At 42.1% G+C, this 18559-nt stretch overlaps 1 protein-coding gene across 1 annotated transcript in view; it reads right to left on the bottom strand.

Annotated features, from left to right (window-relative positions):
- Positions 1-6186: 6186 nt before the first annotated feature.
- smad3a (SMAD family member 3a) overlaps positions 6187-18559 on the bottom strand; it is a 32347-nt gene continuing 19974 nt past the window's right edge. The window contains exons 2-8 of the mRNA XM_088992039.1: positions 15703-15896; positions 15481-15615; positions 14013-14138; positions 12276-12488; positions 11988-12125; positions 10130-10274; positions 6187-8642 (exon numbers count right to left, since the gene is read on the bottom strand). Of these exons, the coding sequence (XP_088848165.1) occupies positions 8519-8642; positions 10130-10274; positions 11988-12125; positions 12276-12488; positions 14013-14138; positions 15481-15615; positions 15703-15896 (1075 nt within the window). The 3' untranslated portion in view covers positions 6187-8518. The remainder of the gene's footprint in view (positions 8643-10129; positions 10275-11987; positions 12126-12275; positions 12489-14012; positions 14139-15480; positions 15616-15702; positions 15897-18559) is intronic.

Genomic DNA, 18559 nt, shown 5'->3' with positions numbered 1-18559 from the left:
GGTTAAGTTTCGAACCAGAACACGATCACCGGGCAACAGGGTAGAATACTTTAGTTTACTGTCATATAGTCTCTTACTCCTGGCAGCAGCTTTGTTGTTATTTTCTTGCGTGATCGCATACGCTTCCTCCATGCCCTGTTTCCACTTCTTCACATAGTCCTTCTGGTTGGTTTCACCCTGGTTCGAGTCTGGATTCAAACTAAACAACATATCAACTGGCAAACGTGGTGAACGTCCATAAAGTAAGTAAAAAGGTGAGAACCCTGTCACCTCACTTTTGGTACAGTTGTAAGCATAAACGAGTTTGTTTAGTGAGTCTTTCCAGTTACTCTTTTGTTTCTCTGTCAGTGTCTTTAACATCTGGATCAGTGTTCGATTAAATCGTTCAACTTGTCCATTTCCCTGTGGATGGTAGGGGGTTGTCCTTGAACCCGCAACCCCACAATATTCCTTCAGTTGAGCAAAAAGTTGATTTTCAAATTCACCACCCTGATCATGGTGAATTCGAAGGGGGAACCCAAACTTTAAAGCATAGTCATTAAAGATTTTGTTTGCCGCTGTTTTGCCAGATTTGGACGTCGTAGCATAAACTTGAGCGAAACGTGTAAAATGGTCTACTAGCACAAGCACGTATTCATAACCACCCTTACATTTGTCGAGATGCAAAAAGTCAACGGAGACAAGTTCAAAAGGCTGAGTAGTCACAATATTAGTGAGAGGGGCTCTGGTCTCACGGTTGGGCTTTTTGTGTTTTAGGCACACACACTCTCTCAGTACATAGTCCTCTATTTCTTTTTGCATAAAGGGCCAGTAAAAACGATCCCTTACAAGGGAAAGAGTCCTTTCTACACCATGGTGGCCCATTTCATCATGCAGCTCTTTTAACACTGTCACCTTGTGTTTTTCAGGAAGCAGTAGTTGGGTTCTGTTTGCCGTTTTTCTGTACAAAACACCTCTGTCATTAAAGTGTAGCTTGTCCCATTCCCTCACAAGACAAACAACTTGAGGACAATGCTTTCTTAGTTCAGTACCCAGCGGTTTCGTCTCCGCCAGTTTGTATCTAATAATATGTCCTATAATGGGGTCAGTCTCTTGATCTAGCTTGATCTGTCCAACAGTCAATGGGGCTATCGGTGTGTTTAGTGACACCTCGGCACACATAGCTGAGATTCCCATAGACCAAGCTGCACTAGACTCGTTCTGTTGGTCAACCGCTTGTACGGCAGCACTCACAGCATCATACGACATTTCTTTTGTACATCCTTCCATATATGTTACCATATCAAGGGGCATCCTAGATAAACTGTCTGCATCAACATTTTCCTTACCGGGACGATATTTAACAGTAAAATTAAAATCAGAAAGTTCTGCGACCCACCTGCACCCAGTTGCATTTAACTTAGCAGTCGACAGTACATACGTGAGTGGATTATTGTCACTATACACAGTGAAGAATGGTGCATAGTACAAATAATCACGAAACTTGTCTGTGATCGCCCACTTAAGCGCCAAAAATTCCAACTTGCCCGAGTGTAAGTTATAATTCTTCTCAGCTGCAGTTAATGTCCGAGAGCCATAGGCTATCACGCGAAGTTTGCCATTTTGTCTTTGGTACAACACAGCGCCTAAACCCCGGTTAGAGGCATCTGTATGCAAAATGAAAGGATGCGCGAAGTCAGGAAAACCTAAAACTGGTGGTTGAACTAAACAGTCTATTAGCTGCTCTAACACTGACTGATGCTCATCACTCCACTCAATACGTGTGTTGGAAGACACACTGTTATTTCTCACTTTCCATTTTTGTCTTTGATGCTGCTGAGTCTCAACATTCAGAGGGGCTTTAAGCAAATCATACAAGGGACTAGCGATACAAGAGAAATCTTTGATGTATTGCCTATAATAGCTTAATAGTCCCAAAATGGCTCGAAGCTCACCGACAGTGCCTGGCTGCTTGTTTTTCAGGGCACGCACTGCTGCTGTATCTGCCGGGTCCATTCTGCTCCCCTCAGCAGAGACAATCCTGCCGAGGTACCTCACTTCCGGCTTAAAGAGGTCACACTTTCGGGCTTTGAGTTTTATTCCATTTTCCCTGAGACGTCGCAACACTCGTCTGACGTCCTCAACGTGGTTGTCAAATGTCCCGCTGAAAACAAGAATGTCATCAAGATAGGGGACACATATTTCGTCCCGTAACCCCTCCAGACATTGTTCCATACACCGCTGGAACGCTGCTGGTGCATTCATGAGTCCAAACGGAATTCGAATCCATTCATAAAGGCCCCAAGGGGTCACGAAGGCAGTCAGGTGTCGGCTCCCTTTGGACATGAACCCCTGGTGGTATGCTTTGCCTTGGTCCAGCAGCGAGAAGATGGTGTTACCCCCAAGGCTATCCACCACGTCCTGTACCCGTGGGATGGGGTGCCGGTCAGGGTGTGTTTTCCGGTTCAGCTCTCTGTAATCAATACATAAGCGCAGTGTACCATCTTTTTTCCTGACACAGACGACAGGGGATGAGTAGGAGGAAGTGGACTTTTCCACCCACCCCTGCGCTATCAAGTCCTGTAAATAATCTTTCACCTCTCTGTACATTGGCTTTGGGACAGACATATATGTCTTTGAAACGGGCTCAGTGTCTTTCAACAAAATGTCCATTTGTAGGTTTTCCACACACCCTATGTCGTCGTCCGATTTTGAAAATGATGCCGATTCCTCTCTCAACATCTGCTGAACGGTCTTTCTTTTATCTTCGTCCAAATGAGAAAGGTCAATTGGGGGGTCCCACTGCTCACTGAGAGCGATGGTGGTATTCTGGACATGGACCTCATTGACAACCGCTGAAGGAAGGTCCCTTTTAAATATGTTAGCTGGGTAGACAGACCCTACTGACTGCACTGTACCAATAATAGTCTTTACTGGAAACCTAATATCATGATTAGTAGGGTTCTGGACACTAACAACTATCCTAGGGATGGAACCTGCCTTTACTGAGACCAACGAGTCACAAAGCTCGAGGCCATCTGGCCACTGTGGGTTTTCACTTGGCTCAAAAACTAATGTAACATCTTCCTTAAAGGGCTTAGCCTGTACTTTGCATGGAATAATAAGTGAGCTATGCCTGGCTATAGTGAATCTCTCATTTGTTGTTTTTACACGGTACTCATGTGCTTGTCCCAGACTAACTGCTTTTATGAAAGTGGCAGCTTTATTGCGCTTAAGGTGGGGAAAAGCTAGTCTAACCGATTTCAAGAGCTTTTCTGCATCCCCTGTTTGTGACTCATTAGAGAGGCTATCTAACACAAGACGCTCAATGACATTAAACCCTATGATAGGACACTGTTGCTGGTCACCTTTTAGTACTAATACTGGTACAAGTAGCCCTGGATCATTAGCACCAAGTTTAAATGATATCTCAAGCCATCCTACATAAGGCATATCCGTTCCATTAGCTGCCACAATATTGAGAGTGTTATCAGGGTCAATAAGTTCATTCACATTTTTCAATGACACGTCAGGTAAGTTTGTTTGTTTCCATAACTCATCTACAGCACACACCTGGGACCCCGAGTCCCAGAGTGCTTCAACCCTTTTGTTACCCAAAAAGCACCGAATAAGACATTTCTTTCCCACTAACTCCCTGACCGAAGGTAATTTGCCACACTGGTTCTTATCTGTACGCTCGACAAATGACTGCTTATGTCTCTTCTGCACGGGGCCACGTGTGTGGGGCTTACATTCCATTTTCATAGCACCACTGTAACACTGGGACCTATCTGTCTCTGTGGTCACACCATGTCCCACTGGAGTAACCCTTTCTAGTTTAAAGCATGGTTCCTAGCTGAGTTCTGTGCTTTGCAGCCTGCTCTGAAATGTTCACTACTTCCACATTTAAAACAGTGCTGACAATATTCTTCACCTGTCTGAATACAAGAATAACACCTGGGCTGAGGGCGACGGGGCATGTAGTACTGCGGAGGGGCGAACCGCTGCTGGAACTGTGCTGCCCCCCTCATCGGCCTGGGCCCTGGTGCTGGGTGGTACTGCTGAAGAGCTGATGGGGAGTGCTGGGTGTAGTAGTGCCTGGCTGGTGGATCTACCTGATATTGTGAAGGTGGAGTGAAGGCGACCTGTTCAGGGTAGTGGTCAGGCAGGCGTTCAGGTCCTCCGCTGGTGGGCTGAGAAGTGGCTGTTGGTTTCTGAATAGTCTCTTTGATCTGGGACACTTCTGCACGCAGCTCTTTTAACAGCATCATCTCTGACCTCATCTCTTTGATCTCTGAAAGGAGTTCATTCGGCACAGTAACAGTATTCTGCTTTAAGACTGTCTTCTTCCCAATCGGGACTGGTGTGTCATCTACCTGGACAGTGTTCAGCGTTGTCACCCGTGCAGCAGCATTTTTCTTTTTTTCCTGTCGCTCTTTTTCATTTGCACATGCCATGTTTAATTTTTCTAACAGTACTTCATCTGATGTGGTGGTTAGCAGGAGGAAAGGTTGCATGTCACTCTTTACATTGTCACTCTGTAACCCCGTCAGAACTGTGTGCAGGAATAAACTCTGGACCAACGTGGGATCATACTTCACCCCTGATTCAGCTTCTTGAGATGCAAAAAGAATCCTTTGACGAAGATCCATTGCACGCAGTAGAAATTTCTGTGGGGACTCTTTATTAGTCTGCACTTCCGATGAGAGCTGCTTGTACAACTCAGTGGCTCCTCTCTCTTGATAGTGAGATCGGAGAATCCTTCGTAAAGAAGTTAGGGTAAGATTTTCTTTCCCTTCGAGGTAGCTTCTCAACTGCAGACCTGGTGTTATGGCACGAACCACTGCATCGATGATCTCATCCCCCTGGTAGCCTTTACTGAGCCCACTTTCTATCTGTCTGACCAAATTAGGAAATGTGAGTTTATCTTTTTGTCCGAGTTCACCTATTTGTCCAGATATTTTGAAATCTTTGCGCCAGGGGGCAGTGTCTGGGGGAACTATGCTTCTCTTTCGCACTGCATCCCGACCTTTTTCACTTGGTTTGGCTATTCCTGGTTCAAAATCTTTTATACTTTCAATCAAGTCCTTTATACGTAGCAAATCTGACATTCCTCCATCTTCTAGCTCTAATTCAGCTCTTTCAATGTAGGTTGACACAATATTAATTAGTTGGCCTCGAGTCTTTCCTGTAAGTTGCTCTCTTTCCAGTCCAGATATTTGGATTTCAGCACATAACTCTGACAACTGTTGAAAATTCAGTCCAAATAACTTGCCTTTGATGTCCAACTGTAATTCCTCTAACGCCATTTTCGAGAGGGTAGACGCAGTTCAGCTGGCCGGATTCACTTCAAAGTCTTCCAGTGCCCTCTAGTGGTGGCTGTACGCACAGAGATGCAACTAGAGCACATGTAGAAACAAACCAGTAAACGGCGACGCCACTCCGACTGGGTTGATTGGGGATATTCGGCGCGAGCTTCTACCCACGGCGAGTAGACAACACTCGAACGCAAATATCCCAGCGGTGCCTCCAAAATGTTGCGCTCTCCACTATAGTAAGGGAGATACGGTGTTGTGGGATCCAGGAAAAAACCACAAGACAAGCAATGTGATACGTCTTGACTCAACAGTGGTTTACTTCGAATGCCCCGATCTAATGCAAACGTACGCGCACAACAATTTCCGGTCCAACGATCTAAATCGGTCCGACACGAAACATGAACCGAAGCAGGCGTTCCATGTTTAAATAAACATTTTCGATATATATCATTTGTAAACCAATAGAACTACGCGAATGTAACCAAAATAGGAAATACGATAATTTACAACCTGTCACACTGTTATACGTTTTGTATTGTTTATAGTTGTGACATTATTCAAGAAGAAGCGGTTGTACAAGGTTGATTAAGTTGGATAATCAACCACCCAGTTAGCAAATACACCACAAGGACACGGATAAAAATATTCAACAGTTTTAAAATGACAATTGTGGGCACTCAAAAACGTTCCAGGATTATCAACCTGGAAGCACTTTTTGAAAGAGGACAATCAACCCTTAGCTGAATTTAAATCTAAAAAGGAATACATAACTTTTCAAATCAGATCTGGTTATGGAAACATGTGTGTGTGTACTTTGCGCATGGTTATATGTGCAAGACTCATGTCGTATTGTAGATGGGGAGGAATGTTAACAATCACCAACGAAACATCCAAGGCAATTCATTTTATAGACAGGAGAAACAAAATAACATAAGTGTATACAAGACATCCAAAATGATGCAAAGTCACAATTAATAGAGACAAACTAATAAAGTGAGCAATTTGAAAAAGCACAAACACAGTTATTAAGAGTGTATAAGAATACTTCTCAGACAACGGGCCTGAAAAGAGCCCTTTAAAGGACAACCGACGTCACTTTTTTTGTTTCTTAACTGACATCAGAAAAACGTTTTATGGCGTCTAAAATACCCAAAACACACAGTATGATATTTTTGTGAAATGCAAAACACCAACAAAAATGACTTAAAGTGTCCAAAATCTGCAAAACAATTTAGCAGCGAATTGGGCATTTTCAGAAAGTCCCGCCCCCAGTTTGTGACATCACGCCAAGACGTCTTGCATTGCTTAAGAATCAAAACAATGGCTTCAGATTCGGAGAATATGTTTTCTTGTGACACCTCCAGTTATGAATATGATTCAAATAGTTCTGAAGAGGAAAGCATACATGTTTGCAATTGATTAAATAATTTATTCCATGCCATTTTGAGGCAACATTGGGGAGAAACGATCACCAGAAAAGAGGCACAAAATGGCGACCTCCTGTGGCCACCTCCGTTTCTACAGGCTGATAAATTCCTATATATGGAGCTTGGAAACCCTCTTCTGTCAGCTTTTGGGTGCAACACAAGGTTTTCAGACCAAACAATACAGCAAAATACATTGACGTGATGGAAGGACTGCTACAATGTGTCTTTTTTTCGGTCAGGGGGCGTTCCTTTAGTGACGTCACGTACTGACTCGTCACCAACTCAAGAACAAGACTTCCTGAATATTCAGCACGAGTCTTAAAACGTAAAATATAGCTATATGCGGTGGAATCTTTTTAAAATACGCTCAGTAGAAGTCATTTGAAGCCATTTTACAAATTACTGACACAACTTGTCCGGAGATGTCGGTTGTCCTTTAAGGAGTTGTATTGAGAAACATCAAAATAAAGGAGTCATATGGTCTCAGACTGGTAGATGCTACTTTTCTGAAACACATTGAACATTTGAAGGGTTTGTCAGTGTTCACCCATTTGTTCGTGTCAACACACCTCTTTTTACATCCCAACAATGTTAAATATTAGCACCACTGGGCAGACATTAAGGTCATAGGAAAACAACTATAATGTAAGAACATTCTGTATCCTGTCCATGTTCGGGTAGCGGAGTCTTTATTTTAGAAATAAAAGTGGCTCCTGCCGGGCTCAAAAATAAGACTGAATATTCTTTCATCCCTCTTTGATTACTTTTTGACAAAAATCATCAACATTATAAAGGTTAATGGTCAAAAACAAGAATATGAACTAGATAGTAAAAATAAAGCTTGAGCATAGCTATTATTATTTACATGACTCCATCTAAACTTTTCCCTTTCTCAAAAGCTGCATGGAGAAATATTTTCAGTACTAGAAAAATAGAAGTTATTATATGTCATATTGGTCTTTCCCCCTATTTTCTGTATACAATTAGGCTGTTGTTGTTATTGACTTTTCATTTTACAGTCCTGAGAGTTTAAATGTGACTATAAAGTATGTAAACAACCACACCGTCTACTCAGATGGATTTCGAAACAACTGCATACAGTATATTGACCATGTGAGATGTCTTCGGTCTCTTTTTTCAAGGTGGCTGTTACAAGGCAGCTATGCGAACAATAAGAACAACATGAGATTTTGGGACGTAAGCTAGGACTGACAGTAGCAAAGGCTGAATGAACAACAGGGGCGTAGCTATGTGTCTGCTGAGCGCAGTTTCTGGCCAGCCTCACATCTCAAGGAAGAGTTTAATTAATGTGAATCCGTGGGGAAGATATTTAGTTCTACATTTCTTTTGGGTATTTGGATTAAAGCACGCCAGCTATGTTTTTAAGACACTTGGGGACTGTTTGATTTTAAAAAAACGTACTTTATGATTTAAAAAAAGGTCCTGTTTGATTTTCAAAAAAAGATACAGTCATCAAACGATAGAAGGTTGAACAAGATCCAACAACACAATGTGACATCGTATCTACAACATAAAAAAATCAATATATAAATCTCTTAATTGAACAAGAAAAACACCCTGTCCCATTTGGATGTGACAAGAACAATCGACAAGCATAGGTCTTCCGAACAAGGTCTCGTTTTAATGCACTCGTCCCTTTTTCTACCACGCAAAAATCAAACGTGTCTTTAAAAAGTGCTACTGATAGCTGGTGGGTAAGAAGAATGTGCCCGCGAGTCACTGAAGGATCATTTTGTCGTTTTCAGTCACTCACATAGACGCCGGGGAAGTTACTTAGGAGACGCTGGAACAGCGGATGCTGGGTGAGCCCATCTGCGTGAGCACCTTGTCCAGCCACTGCAAAGGGCCGTTCAGGTGGAGCTCGATCCAGCAGGGGGTGCTGGTCACCGTCTGTCGCCTGCAAATACAACCGGTAACATTTGGATGAATGAAGATCGTCAGCAGATGTTATGACTCTGGCAGAGGAGATGACACCAGAATAACAAAACAATACATTAACTACTCATAAATGTGGTCATCGTGAGTTTGTATTCTCAATAAATTTAGAGAGTCGACTCGGGGGCCAGAAGATTTCAATCATTCTGCTGGAGCAAGCAAAAAAAGAGGTGTGGGTTGAGGTGGAGAGGTGGGAGGCGTTGTCTAGCTTAGTCGTCAGAATCCTGTTTTAAGTGTCTCCACATGACAGAGCTGGAACGCCGCCACTCCCGGAGCAAGGGCTTGTCCCCCGTGGACGCTAATCATTCTTACTATCAGTGAGTCAGACTGTGCGGAAAACTGGGAGGGGGCCGAAGAGGGAAAGTCTGACATCTCTGTTTGACACAGTCCATGTGTGTTTGTAAATAGGTTAGCGTGCCAGCTGAGGCCGGCCTCGGTTGAGAGAAGCCAGAAGATGCCTGAGAGCAGGGAAAGATGGCCTCTGGGTCAGGGCTCACTCTGATTCGTTGTTGCTTATGTCAAGTGAGATCCATGCAGCCACTGAGGTGCTGTCATTTCCTTGACCGAGACTGTTTGTGAGTCTGAATAACCCACTTTATAAATGTCTACTTAATAAAAATCCACATAACGTGACCAGGGAGTAGGGAATCAGTGAAAGATTCTGAACGCAGCTTTTCTCTGCCTATTGAGCGGACTACATTGTCCACTTCAGAATCAGAATCAGAATCAGAATCAGAATCATCTTTATTGCCAAGTATGTAGAACACACAAGGAATTTGTTTCCGGTAGAACACGCTGCACTAGTATCGTTGTCAAAAAAAACTGCTAAGTGGCACTATACAGTTCCATTTTGATCAAACAAACATATTGAATCTCATACAAAACCAATAAAAGATCCCCCCTGCCCCCTACCCCCCAAATGCCATCGCAAACTTGACATACAGTTTAGTCGGCTCTTCATTCTTCTCCGCAGTGGCAACATTGAGGCTCACATCAAATTTATTTTCCTTTATAATTAACAAGCTAATGGAGTATATTGAAATGATATTTACCGTATTTTCTGGATGAATGGGGTATTTTCAAACGTTTTCCACATGTAAGGCGCAACGGACTATATGTTGCAATTTCAACAAATGAAAAAGATTTTCCAAATATAATATATAAATGTATAAATGTTTTCCAAATATCAGGCACGTCACATTATAAGGCCCTACATTAGAGGCTGGGGTTACGCACCACTTCTTCTAAAGGGGGAAAATTGAGTCGTGGCTGCTGACAGTCGTTGCGAGACCTTTTGTAGCTCAATATTATTTCACATATAAGGAACACCTGCGTATAAGGCGCAGGGTCATCTTTTGAAGAAAATCAAGGTTTTTGGGTGCGCCTTATACATCGGAATATCCGATAATTGCCGATGTGTCTTTCCACAGCAAATGGCCTGCAACCTACCTGTACTCTGCCCCCCAGCCTTTAACAAAGCTCATGCGAATGGTGCACATCCTGGTGAGTTGGTAGACGGCCTCAAAACCCTGGTTGACGGACTGTGCCAGCAGCGCAGCAAACTCCTGGTTGTTGAAGATCTTCAGATTGCAGCCTAACAGAAACGACATACTGTACGTTGGAAACAATGCAACGGATTCTTGCCTCAAGGGCGACAGACGGTCAGGCACGTGAATGGAAAGTTTCACAATGTGGGTTTTTTTTCATTCATTCATTTTCCTAACCGCATTATCCTTCCTTGGGTTGCGGGAGATGTTGGAGCCCATTCCACCTATCTTTGGGTACCAGGCAGGGGATACCCTGAACTGTCTGCCAGCCAATTGAAGGACACACAGAGACAAACAACCATTTGCAGTCACACAATAGGGACAATTTAGAGTGTTTTTGAAATGTGAGAGGAAATCGGAGCACCCGGTGAAAACCAACATGGGCCCAGGAGAACATGCAAATTCCACATAGGAATGCCGGACCGTGTCTTGAACTCACAACCTCTGCACTGTGAAGTCGACATGCTAATTACTCGACGACCGGCCAGCCCGCAAAAATAATTGTAAACGATGTATTATTGGAGAAATGATCTGATTATTCACAACAACATGCACGGTATGAAATACACGCAACTTATTTGTTTTGTTTTGTCATGATGGGTAAGAAACCCACGAAGAGACAAATAATGAGCAGTTGAGAGAGTCGTCAATTAACTTGGCATGCATGTTTTTGGAATGTGGGAGGAAGGGGGCTTTAGCTCAGATGCCAACATAGTACTTGATGTATTGAAGAACGTGACCACTTGGGCCTGTCCCAATACCACATATTTGTGAACACCATAGTTTCCCCTATGTAAAATGTTTTGTTTTCTTTATTTTTTTTTTGTGTTTTCCGTTTTTTGCTAGTGCTAAAATAACAAGCAAATATGAAATTCATTATTTTTTTATATTTATTTGTGCGCACACACACACACATACATATAAAAAAAGACAAGTGTGTTATATATATATATATATATATATATATATATATATATATATATATATATATATATATATATATATATATATATATATACACACAGTAAAGTCTCGTTATATCGATATCGGTTATATCGATAGTACTGCTTACTATGATACTACTATTTCTACTACTACTATACTATTATACTACTATTTCTATGAACGCAAGGAGAAAATTTACATGCCGGATATATCAATAGTCCGGTTATATCGATATTTTTTCCGACTCCCGAGAATATCGATATAACAAGACTTCACTGTGTGTGTGTGTGTGTGTGTGTGTGTGTGTGTGTGTGTGTGTGTGTGTGTGTGTGTGTATATATATACACATATATATATATATATATATATATATATATATATATATATAGAGAGAGAGAGAGAGAGAGAGAGAGAGAGAGAGAGAGAGAGAGATTTTTTTTTGTTATATTTTTTTAATTGACATTTGAAACATTTTCAATTCATATATGAAAAAAGAGTCACGCAGCACTGTCAAACTGAACCGTTGAAGTGGTTTTGTAAAGCCGTTCCACTCTTAATGTCTATGGGTGCATATCAAATCACAGGGTGACTGACGGGAGTGGCAACAAGGCAGCACAAGTAAATGTTGATGACGTGTAAACCAACAGGGGTGTAAATTACAATTTATCAAGTAAGGAAAAAAAAAGATTGTGTCCATTTTATGTATGTTATGTAATTGTCGTGACAGGCATACTGTCACCATAAACCCCTTTTCTCTTCTTGATTCTTGATTAAAAATGCCCCATGTCTTTCTCAATTATATGCCCTGGTCTCACCTGGAGGGATCTTGCAGACAGTGGCGGGGTGCCAGCCATAACGCTGGTTACAGTTGGGGCTCTGCACAAAGATGGCGCTGTCGCTGAGACACTCTGCGAATACCTCTCCTCCGATGTAATAGAGTCGCACTCCGCGACCTCGAAATAATAAAAAAGGAGTGGCTAAGTCCTCAGGCAAATAGCGGTAAGCAGATATGCACAGCCAACGTAGTGAGAGAGTGTCAAAAGTGAACGGCCTATTAACAAGGTGGTGGCAAAAAGCGTGTGATCCAGCGGGGGAATGCCTACCGATGTGCCTGCGCGTCAGCTCCACTGCAGCATTGCGGTTGACGTTGGACAAGAGGCCCAGGCAAAAACGCTCAGAGTTGGAAGGGTCTGTAAAACCATCTACCGTAAGCGAGGGCTGAGAGGCGTGGAAGGTCTCTCCTACCCGCTGGTTTAGCTCATAGTAGGAAATAGAGCACCAGAAAGCTGGCTCGCAGTATGTTACGGGCTGGAGATCTGACGGAGAGAGACTTGAGATCAGTACAAGACACATTAAACGACTTGAAATTAGGAGAATTGAATGTTGTTGAGGAAAAAAAAGAAAAGACTACATCAGAAGAATATGATTAAAATGTTCTTGCCCTGTTGTCAATTTCTTAATTTTTGGGCATATTTGCTCCACTTTCAAGTTTAAAATTATTAAACAAATTTAAATAACTGATGAAGAAAACCCAAGTAAACATAAAATGCAGTAATTAAATTGTGAAAAGAAACTATGAAAAACTAGTGGTCCCAGTTTAAAAAAAAAGGACCTCCGTAACTGATTAGGCCACTTCAAAGCTTTCTCTCTTGTTTTCAACGTAATTCAGAAGATGATTTGCGACTGTTGCACTGTTGAAGTGTGATTTGGACTGTTGCCCTGATGCAGAACCAAAGATGGCACAACATTAGCTGAACATTGCGTTTCAGCAACTTCTGGCAAAGAGCAGAATTCATGATTCCGTCAATCACAACAAGTCAACCATGTCCTGAAGGAGGAAGCAGTAAGTAAGTGACCTTCTGTAGTCGCTGTGTCCTTGGGCTATTTTTTTATAGGTTAACCACTCCTTGGAGCATTCACCATTGTTCCACGTTGGCCCACTGGATGATGAATCTCACTGTGGTTCATGGGAGTCTTAAAGGTTGGGCGGGCTTCAAGGATCGGTAAACCTGTCACTTTTGTAAGGATAAGTGGTACAGAAAATGGATGAATGGATCTGACACTGGTTGATATCCGCCACAGTTCGACTTTAGTTGCACAATTGTTGGTGCATCTTTCATCTTTGCTCCTGTTTGACTGTGAGATGATGGCTAGTGGTTCTCTGAACTGTATTTTCTCCTCAGATGGCTAAAAATATACACTTGTAGAACAGGCTCGAGGTCACAAAGTTGCTAAATAAGTCAGTTCCAGACAGCGACTGAGCAGCCACAACAAAGCTCAGTAATGATGAAGACCATATGAACACGGAGGGCCAAAAGTTAAGTGTGGAAAACATACTGAGCTGGCATCACTGATTTCAATATCATCTGGTGTGCCCCAGAAGATTTTACCAGACAAAGAGTGGAAATTCAAGCCTCACTGTTGGGACAAGGCAGTCAGAAATGGTCAAATTACGTGACACTTTTCATATAATTCCTCTGGATCTGGTCATTTGCAACATTCTGTCCTCTGCTTTCATGTATGGAAACAAGCTGCTTCGTATCCGACAAAATGTCATCAGGGGTTTGCTACCAAGACCCCTGGTGTTTTCCGTCCTGATAGGAAAAACATGGGATATTGTCGCTGATGTCTGTGTGGACGGAATGGTATCTTGGTTGTTTCACAGCTCACACGGTGCAAGGAAAACAAAAGGCTCTTTCATCACCTGGTTTCCTTTTACAAAAAGGAGTCAAATCAAACACCGCTTTCCCACTGGGGAGACATTCAATCACAACATCTGTCTGCGAGTGAAGGCGGACAGACTGAAAAGAAAACAAACAAAGAAACACTCACACCCTTACCCAAGTTATTGTGTGTGGGGGAAACCGGATTGGGCGATAGGTTCGGTGAGCCTGTGTCCATGCTGTGAGTCATCTGATGATCGCTGGTCTCTCCATCCTCACTGAGGTAGCCTGGAGGTGGCGTTTCTGAACATCCAACAGATGCCGTTTCATCAGTACACTGGCACAAAATGACTGCACTTCGAATGGTGCCATGCCAAAGGCTTAAAAAAAAACATACATTATACCGTTCATGCACCCTGTAACCAGTTAACATGATAAGATGTCCACCGTAGTAATCACTGTCCCTGAAAGGCTTAAAATGTATGTAGTTTTTTGTTGGTTATATTTGAGTGTTTCTGACAGACAGATCGCATGCTCTTCTAACAGCTGCAAGGTTGGGTAGCATCACGATGGAGGGATACCAATACTGAAAATTGATTTCAAAAAGCACTGTGTTTTAGATTGAGAACCAGTTCAGACTGCCAAAAAAAAGGTTGTCGGCCATCACTATGTAGGTAGATTTAATATTTAACATGATTGCGTCAGGATGTAGTGTGGTGATTTGCAATTCCGCAGACAGATTATTCACTCTGGAGTGAAATGTTCCCATTTCCATCATGATATCATCATGATATCCGCAATCATTTCAGGTCAAATTTGCCAGAACAGTATTGGAAAAAATGGCTGTTGTCACCTCAACTTTTTTGTTGCTTTTTGTCACCTCTAAATTTAGGAAATGTTGACTAAAAAAAATGTCATTTTCCCATGAGCTCCAAAGGAGTGGTGTGACATCATCAGTCAGCAATCGCCATCTCAACATCATACTTCAGCTGTATCGTTTCGGTGACAAACATAATCCTGACCAAAACTGTAAAATAGTAGTTTTGAGCAATTTTTTCAATCACGGAATTTTCAGTGTGTCCCTTCTAATTATTATTTTCTTATCAACTCATTCACTGCCAGATGATGTGCAAAAATGTGTCCACTTCAGTGCCAGGGTTTTTGTCATTGTCACTCAAAATCCAGGACCCACAGAATATTGAGTTTCAGGACTACATAAACATTCAATACAGCGTTAGAAATCCAAGACTCTCTTCTTTAATCAGAAAAAAATGGTTAATTCCTACATTATATGGATCTGGAGTTAGTAGATCTTGAACTGAGGGTGGCTGTCCAAAATACAATACAATACATACATATTGGTTTATATAGCACTTTAACAACAGTTGAAGATGGAACAAAGCACTAACACGGAAAAAAGAGAAATGCTGCCCCCTCGTGGAAGGGAAAACCCTGGCAGAGGTCTTACCAGCGCTTTATCGGTACCCCTACAAGAAAAAAAACAAGACCCGAACAAATTCGGGAATGGCGCTCCACGTCATATTTTCAATTCGTGAATGAATTCGGGATGGCAGTGATTGAGTTAACATTACAAAACAAAAACAAAAAAACATCCAATCGGAGTGCAGTTCGGAAGGCGTGGTACCGGGTATGTAGTTGCTCTGCGGCTCAATGCCAGCAGGGAAATTGGTGTTTTCAGGGATTGAATGGCTGTAGTCATCCAGAGGTGGAAATTCACTCGGGATCTCTGTGTGTCTGGGCACCAGCACTGGAGGGAGTACTGTATGATGGACACGTATGCAGACAGACACATGAGAATGTAACACAAACAAAAACAAAATGTGTCTCACACAGAAGAAAATCTTACCTGGAGTCTCGACTCTCTGGTAGTGGTAGGGGTTAACACACACCTCGTCCTTCTTGGTGTGAAAGGCGTATTCACACAACTCCACTGCCCGCAGTTCATGGTGGGACTGCAGGTCGGGCCACCTCCACAGACGACAGTAGATAACATGGGGCAGACCTTTTCTGTGAGATACCTGCAGACGGCCATCCAGAGACCTGCAGAAGAATGCGGAGAAAACTGTTGTTTTTAAGAGCGCCGAGTGATGCAGCTGTAATCACAATAAAATGGATGAAATTGTATTTGTATTATATTATGCAACACTTGTACTAGCTGATCAAGATTGGAACGAGGGGTACTTTACCAGGGATTGAGATCATGATTTTGGTTCTGATAACATGAGTACGAGGACCAGTGAAATTAAACATAAGCCTCATCTTATGTAAGATTTGATTTGTACATTCATCTGTTGCTTATTCACTGTCATACAAATACAGAGTCAGATACTTCATATGTTGATAAATAGAATTGTTAAGATGACAGCAAATTGACAGCAAATTGTCATCTCAGTCAAATATTGTGCATTGACTACAAAATCAGTTGGCTTCAGGCTTTCTATTATGAAAGTTTTCACATAATACATATAGGTTTACGTATATAGCACTTTAACCACAGCTGAAGCTGTAACAAAACACTTAACATGGAGAACTATCATATACAGGAAATAAATCAGTCACCAAGATACTAGAAAGCACCAGGGAGTAAAACTAAGATCAATCATGATCACCTGATTCAAATGCCAAAGAATACAAGTGAGTTTTGAGGTGGGTTTTAAAGATGGGCAGTAAATATGAATCAGCATCCAACTATCACGGTTTGCGAGGTGGTGATGGCGGGTGCGGATCCCAAGAAGCAGGCAGGAGGTTGTTTGACAAATTGTGGTAAAATAAAGGTCAGCAGAAACAAAATGTAAAACATCAAAATCATCTGAACAGAAAAAAATACAAAGTATCAAAAGAAGACCAAAAGTAAAAGTCCGCCAAGGTTAAACAAACACATGCACAGCATACACAATGCATGCAGCAAACAAGCAGCAAACAATGAACCGACACCGGATGGTCGTGCAGGGTGTCCTTTTAAGTGTCAGTGATTAAAACGACTAGCACCTGCGAAGCTGCAGGCAGGGCTGACGTCGCTACCCGTTGGTCGCCAATCTGACCGGGACGACCAGCACCTGTGCAGGTGCAGGCGGGGCCGACAACGCCCCTCGTTGGTCGCCAACCAGATCATGACACCACCCACTACTAAAACCTACTTGTTTTAACTCATTAACGGATGTACTTGTTAGAATGTGCTTTATGGTGTTTCTCGAAGGTTTTCAGCAGGTGGGTCATTACCAAAAAGTTGGTTGTCGACTGCAAAAAAAAAAGAGAGAGAGCTGCCTCAAAATAACCATGAATTGATTGCGAAATTTAAGACTAATCAATTCTTCGGTTCCCGCATCTCCCCACGGAGGCAGAAATATACTTTTTTTGCGCACAACCACAAGATACAGTTTAAGGGTGCAAAGTAGTGAATGAAATGAAAAAAAAGCAAATTCCCAAAGTACATTTCTGATATCAAATGTCAGCAATGGTGAAACCACACGTGGCAGGATTTCCCATCATTGCCTTTAACAGGATTATGAACTATAATTAAGATCAAATGTTAGGTGCCAGTCCAGAAACCGCAGCGTGACAACAAAAAAGAATACACTAGTAAATTTAGCTTATGAAAGAGAAGCGCCATGTTCGACATGGTCATGTTTTCTTACAATATCATTTGGAGAGGGCTGGACTCACAAGCTCTAATATGCATACATGTTAGATCCTATTCAAACAAATAACTGAGCTGCTTGGGTTACAAAACAAAAGCAGTCTGTGAAATTACCCGTTGCTCTCTTATTTATACGGAAATGGCTGTGGCCTGTGATCTTATAAATACAGAATATCTAAAAAAAAATCTCATTGGTGGAAGTTTCCAATTACAGAGTCATGTAATATATTTCCACCATGTGCTACAAGTCATGGTTGGGTCTCCAAGGTACAGACAATAAACCTGGATGGGGCTTGTGTTTCCACTTAAAGGACAACCGACGTCTCCGGACAAGTTGTGTCCATAATTTGTAAAATGGCTTCAAATGACTTCTACTGAGCGTATTTTACAAAGATTCCACCACATATAGCTATATTTTACGTTTTAAGACTCACGCTGAATATTCCGGAAGTCTTGTTTTTGAGTTGGTGACGAGTCCGTATGTGACGTCACTAAAGGAACGCCCCTGACCGGAAAAAAGGACACATTGTAGCAGTCCTTCCATCACGTCAATGCATTTTGCTGCGCTTGTTTGGTCTGAAAACGTCATGTTGCACCAAAAAGAGCGACCAAGCTCCACATAAGGAATTTATCAGCCTCTGGAAACGGGCTGATTAATTCCTCACAGGAGATCGGTCGCCCTTTTCTGCCTCTTTGTTGGTGATCCATTTCCCCCCAATGTTGCCTCAAAATGGCACGGAATTAATTATTTAATCGATTGCAAACATGTATGCTTTCCTCTTCAGAACTATTTGAATCATATTCATAACTGGATGTAGAAGAGAGAAAGCATATTCTCCGAATCTGAAGCCATTGTTTTGATTCTCCAGCAATGCAAGACGTCTTGGCGTGACGTCACAAACTGGGGGCGGGACATTCTGTAAATGCCCAAGTCGCAGCTCAATTTTTTGCAGATTTCGGACACTTTAAGTCGTTTTTATTGATGTTTTGCATTTGAATAAAAATATCATAATGCATGATTTGGATATTTTAGATGCTATAAAACATTTTTTCTGATGTCAGTTAG

Source organism: Hippocampus bargibanti, linkage group LG03 (genome assembly GCF_051943395.1).
Source record: "Hippocampus bargibanti isolate YZ-2025 linkage group LG03, ASM5194339v1, whole genome shotgun sequence".
Taxonomy (NCBI): domain Eukaryota; kingdom Metazoa; phylum Chordata; class Actinopteri; order Syngnathiformes; family Syngnathidae; genus Hippocampus; species Hippocampus bargibanti.
This window is presented reverse-complemented; position numbering and strand designations above follow the sequence as displayed.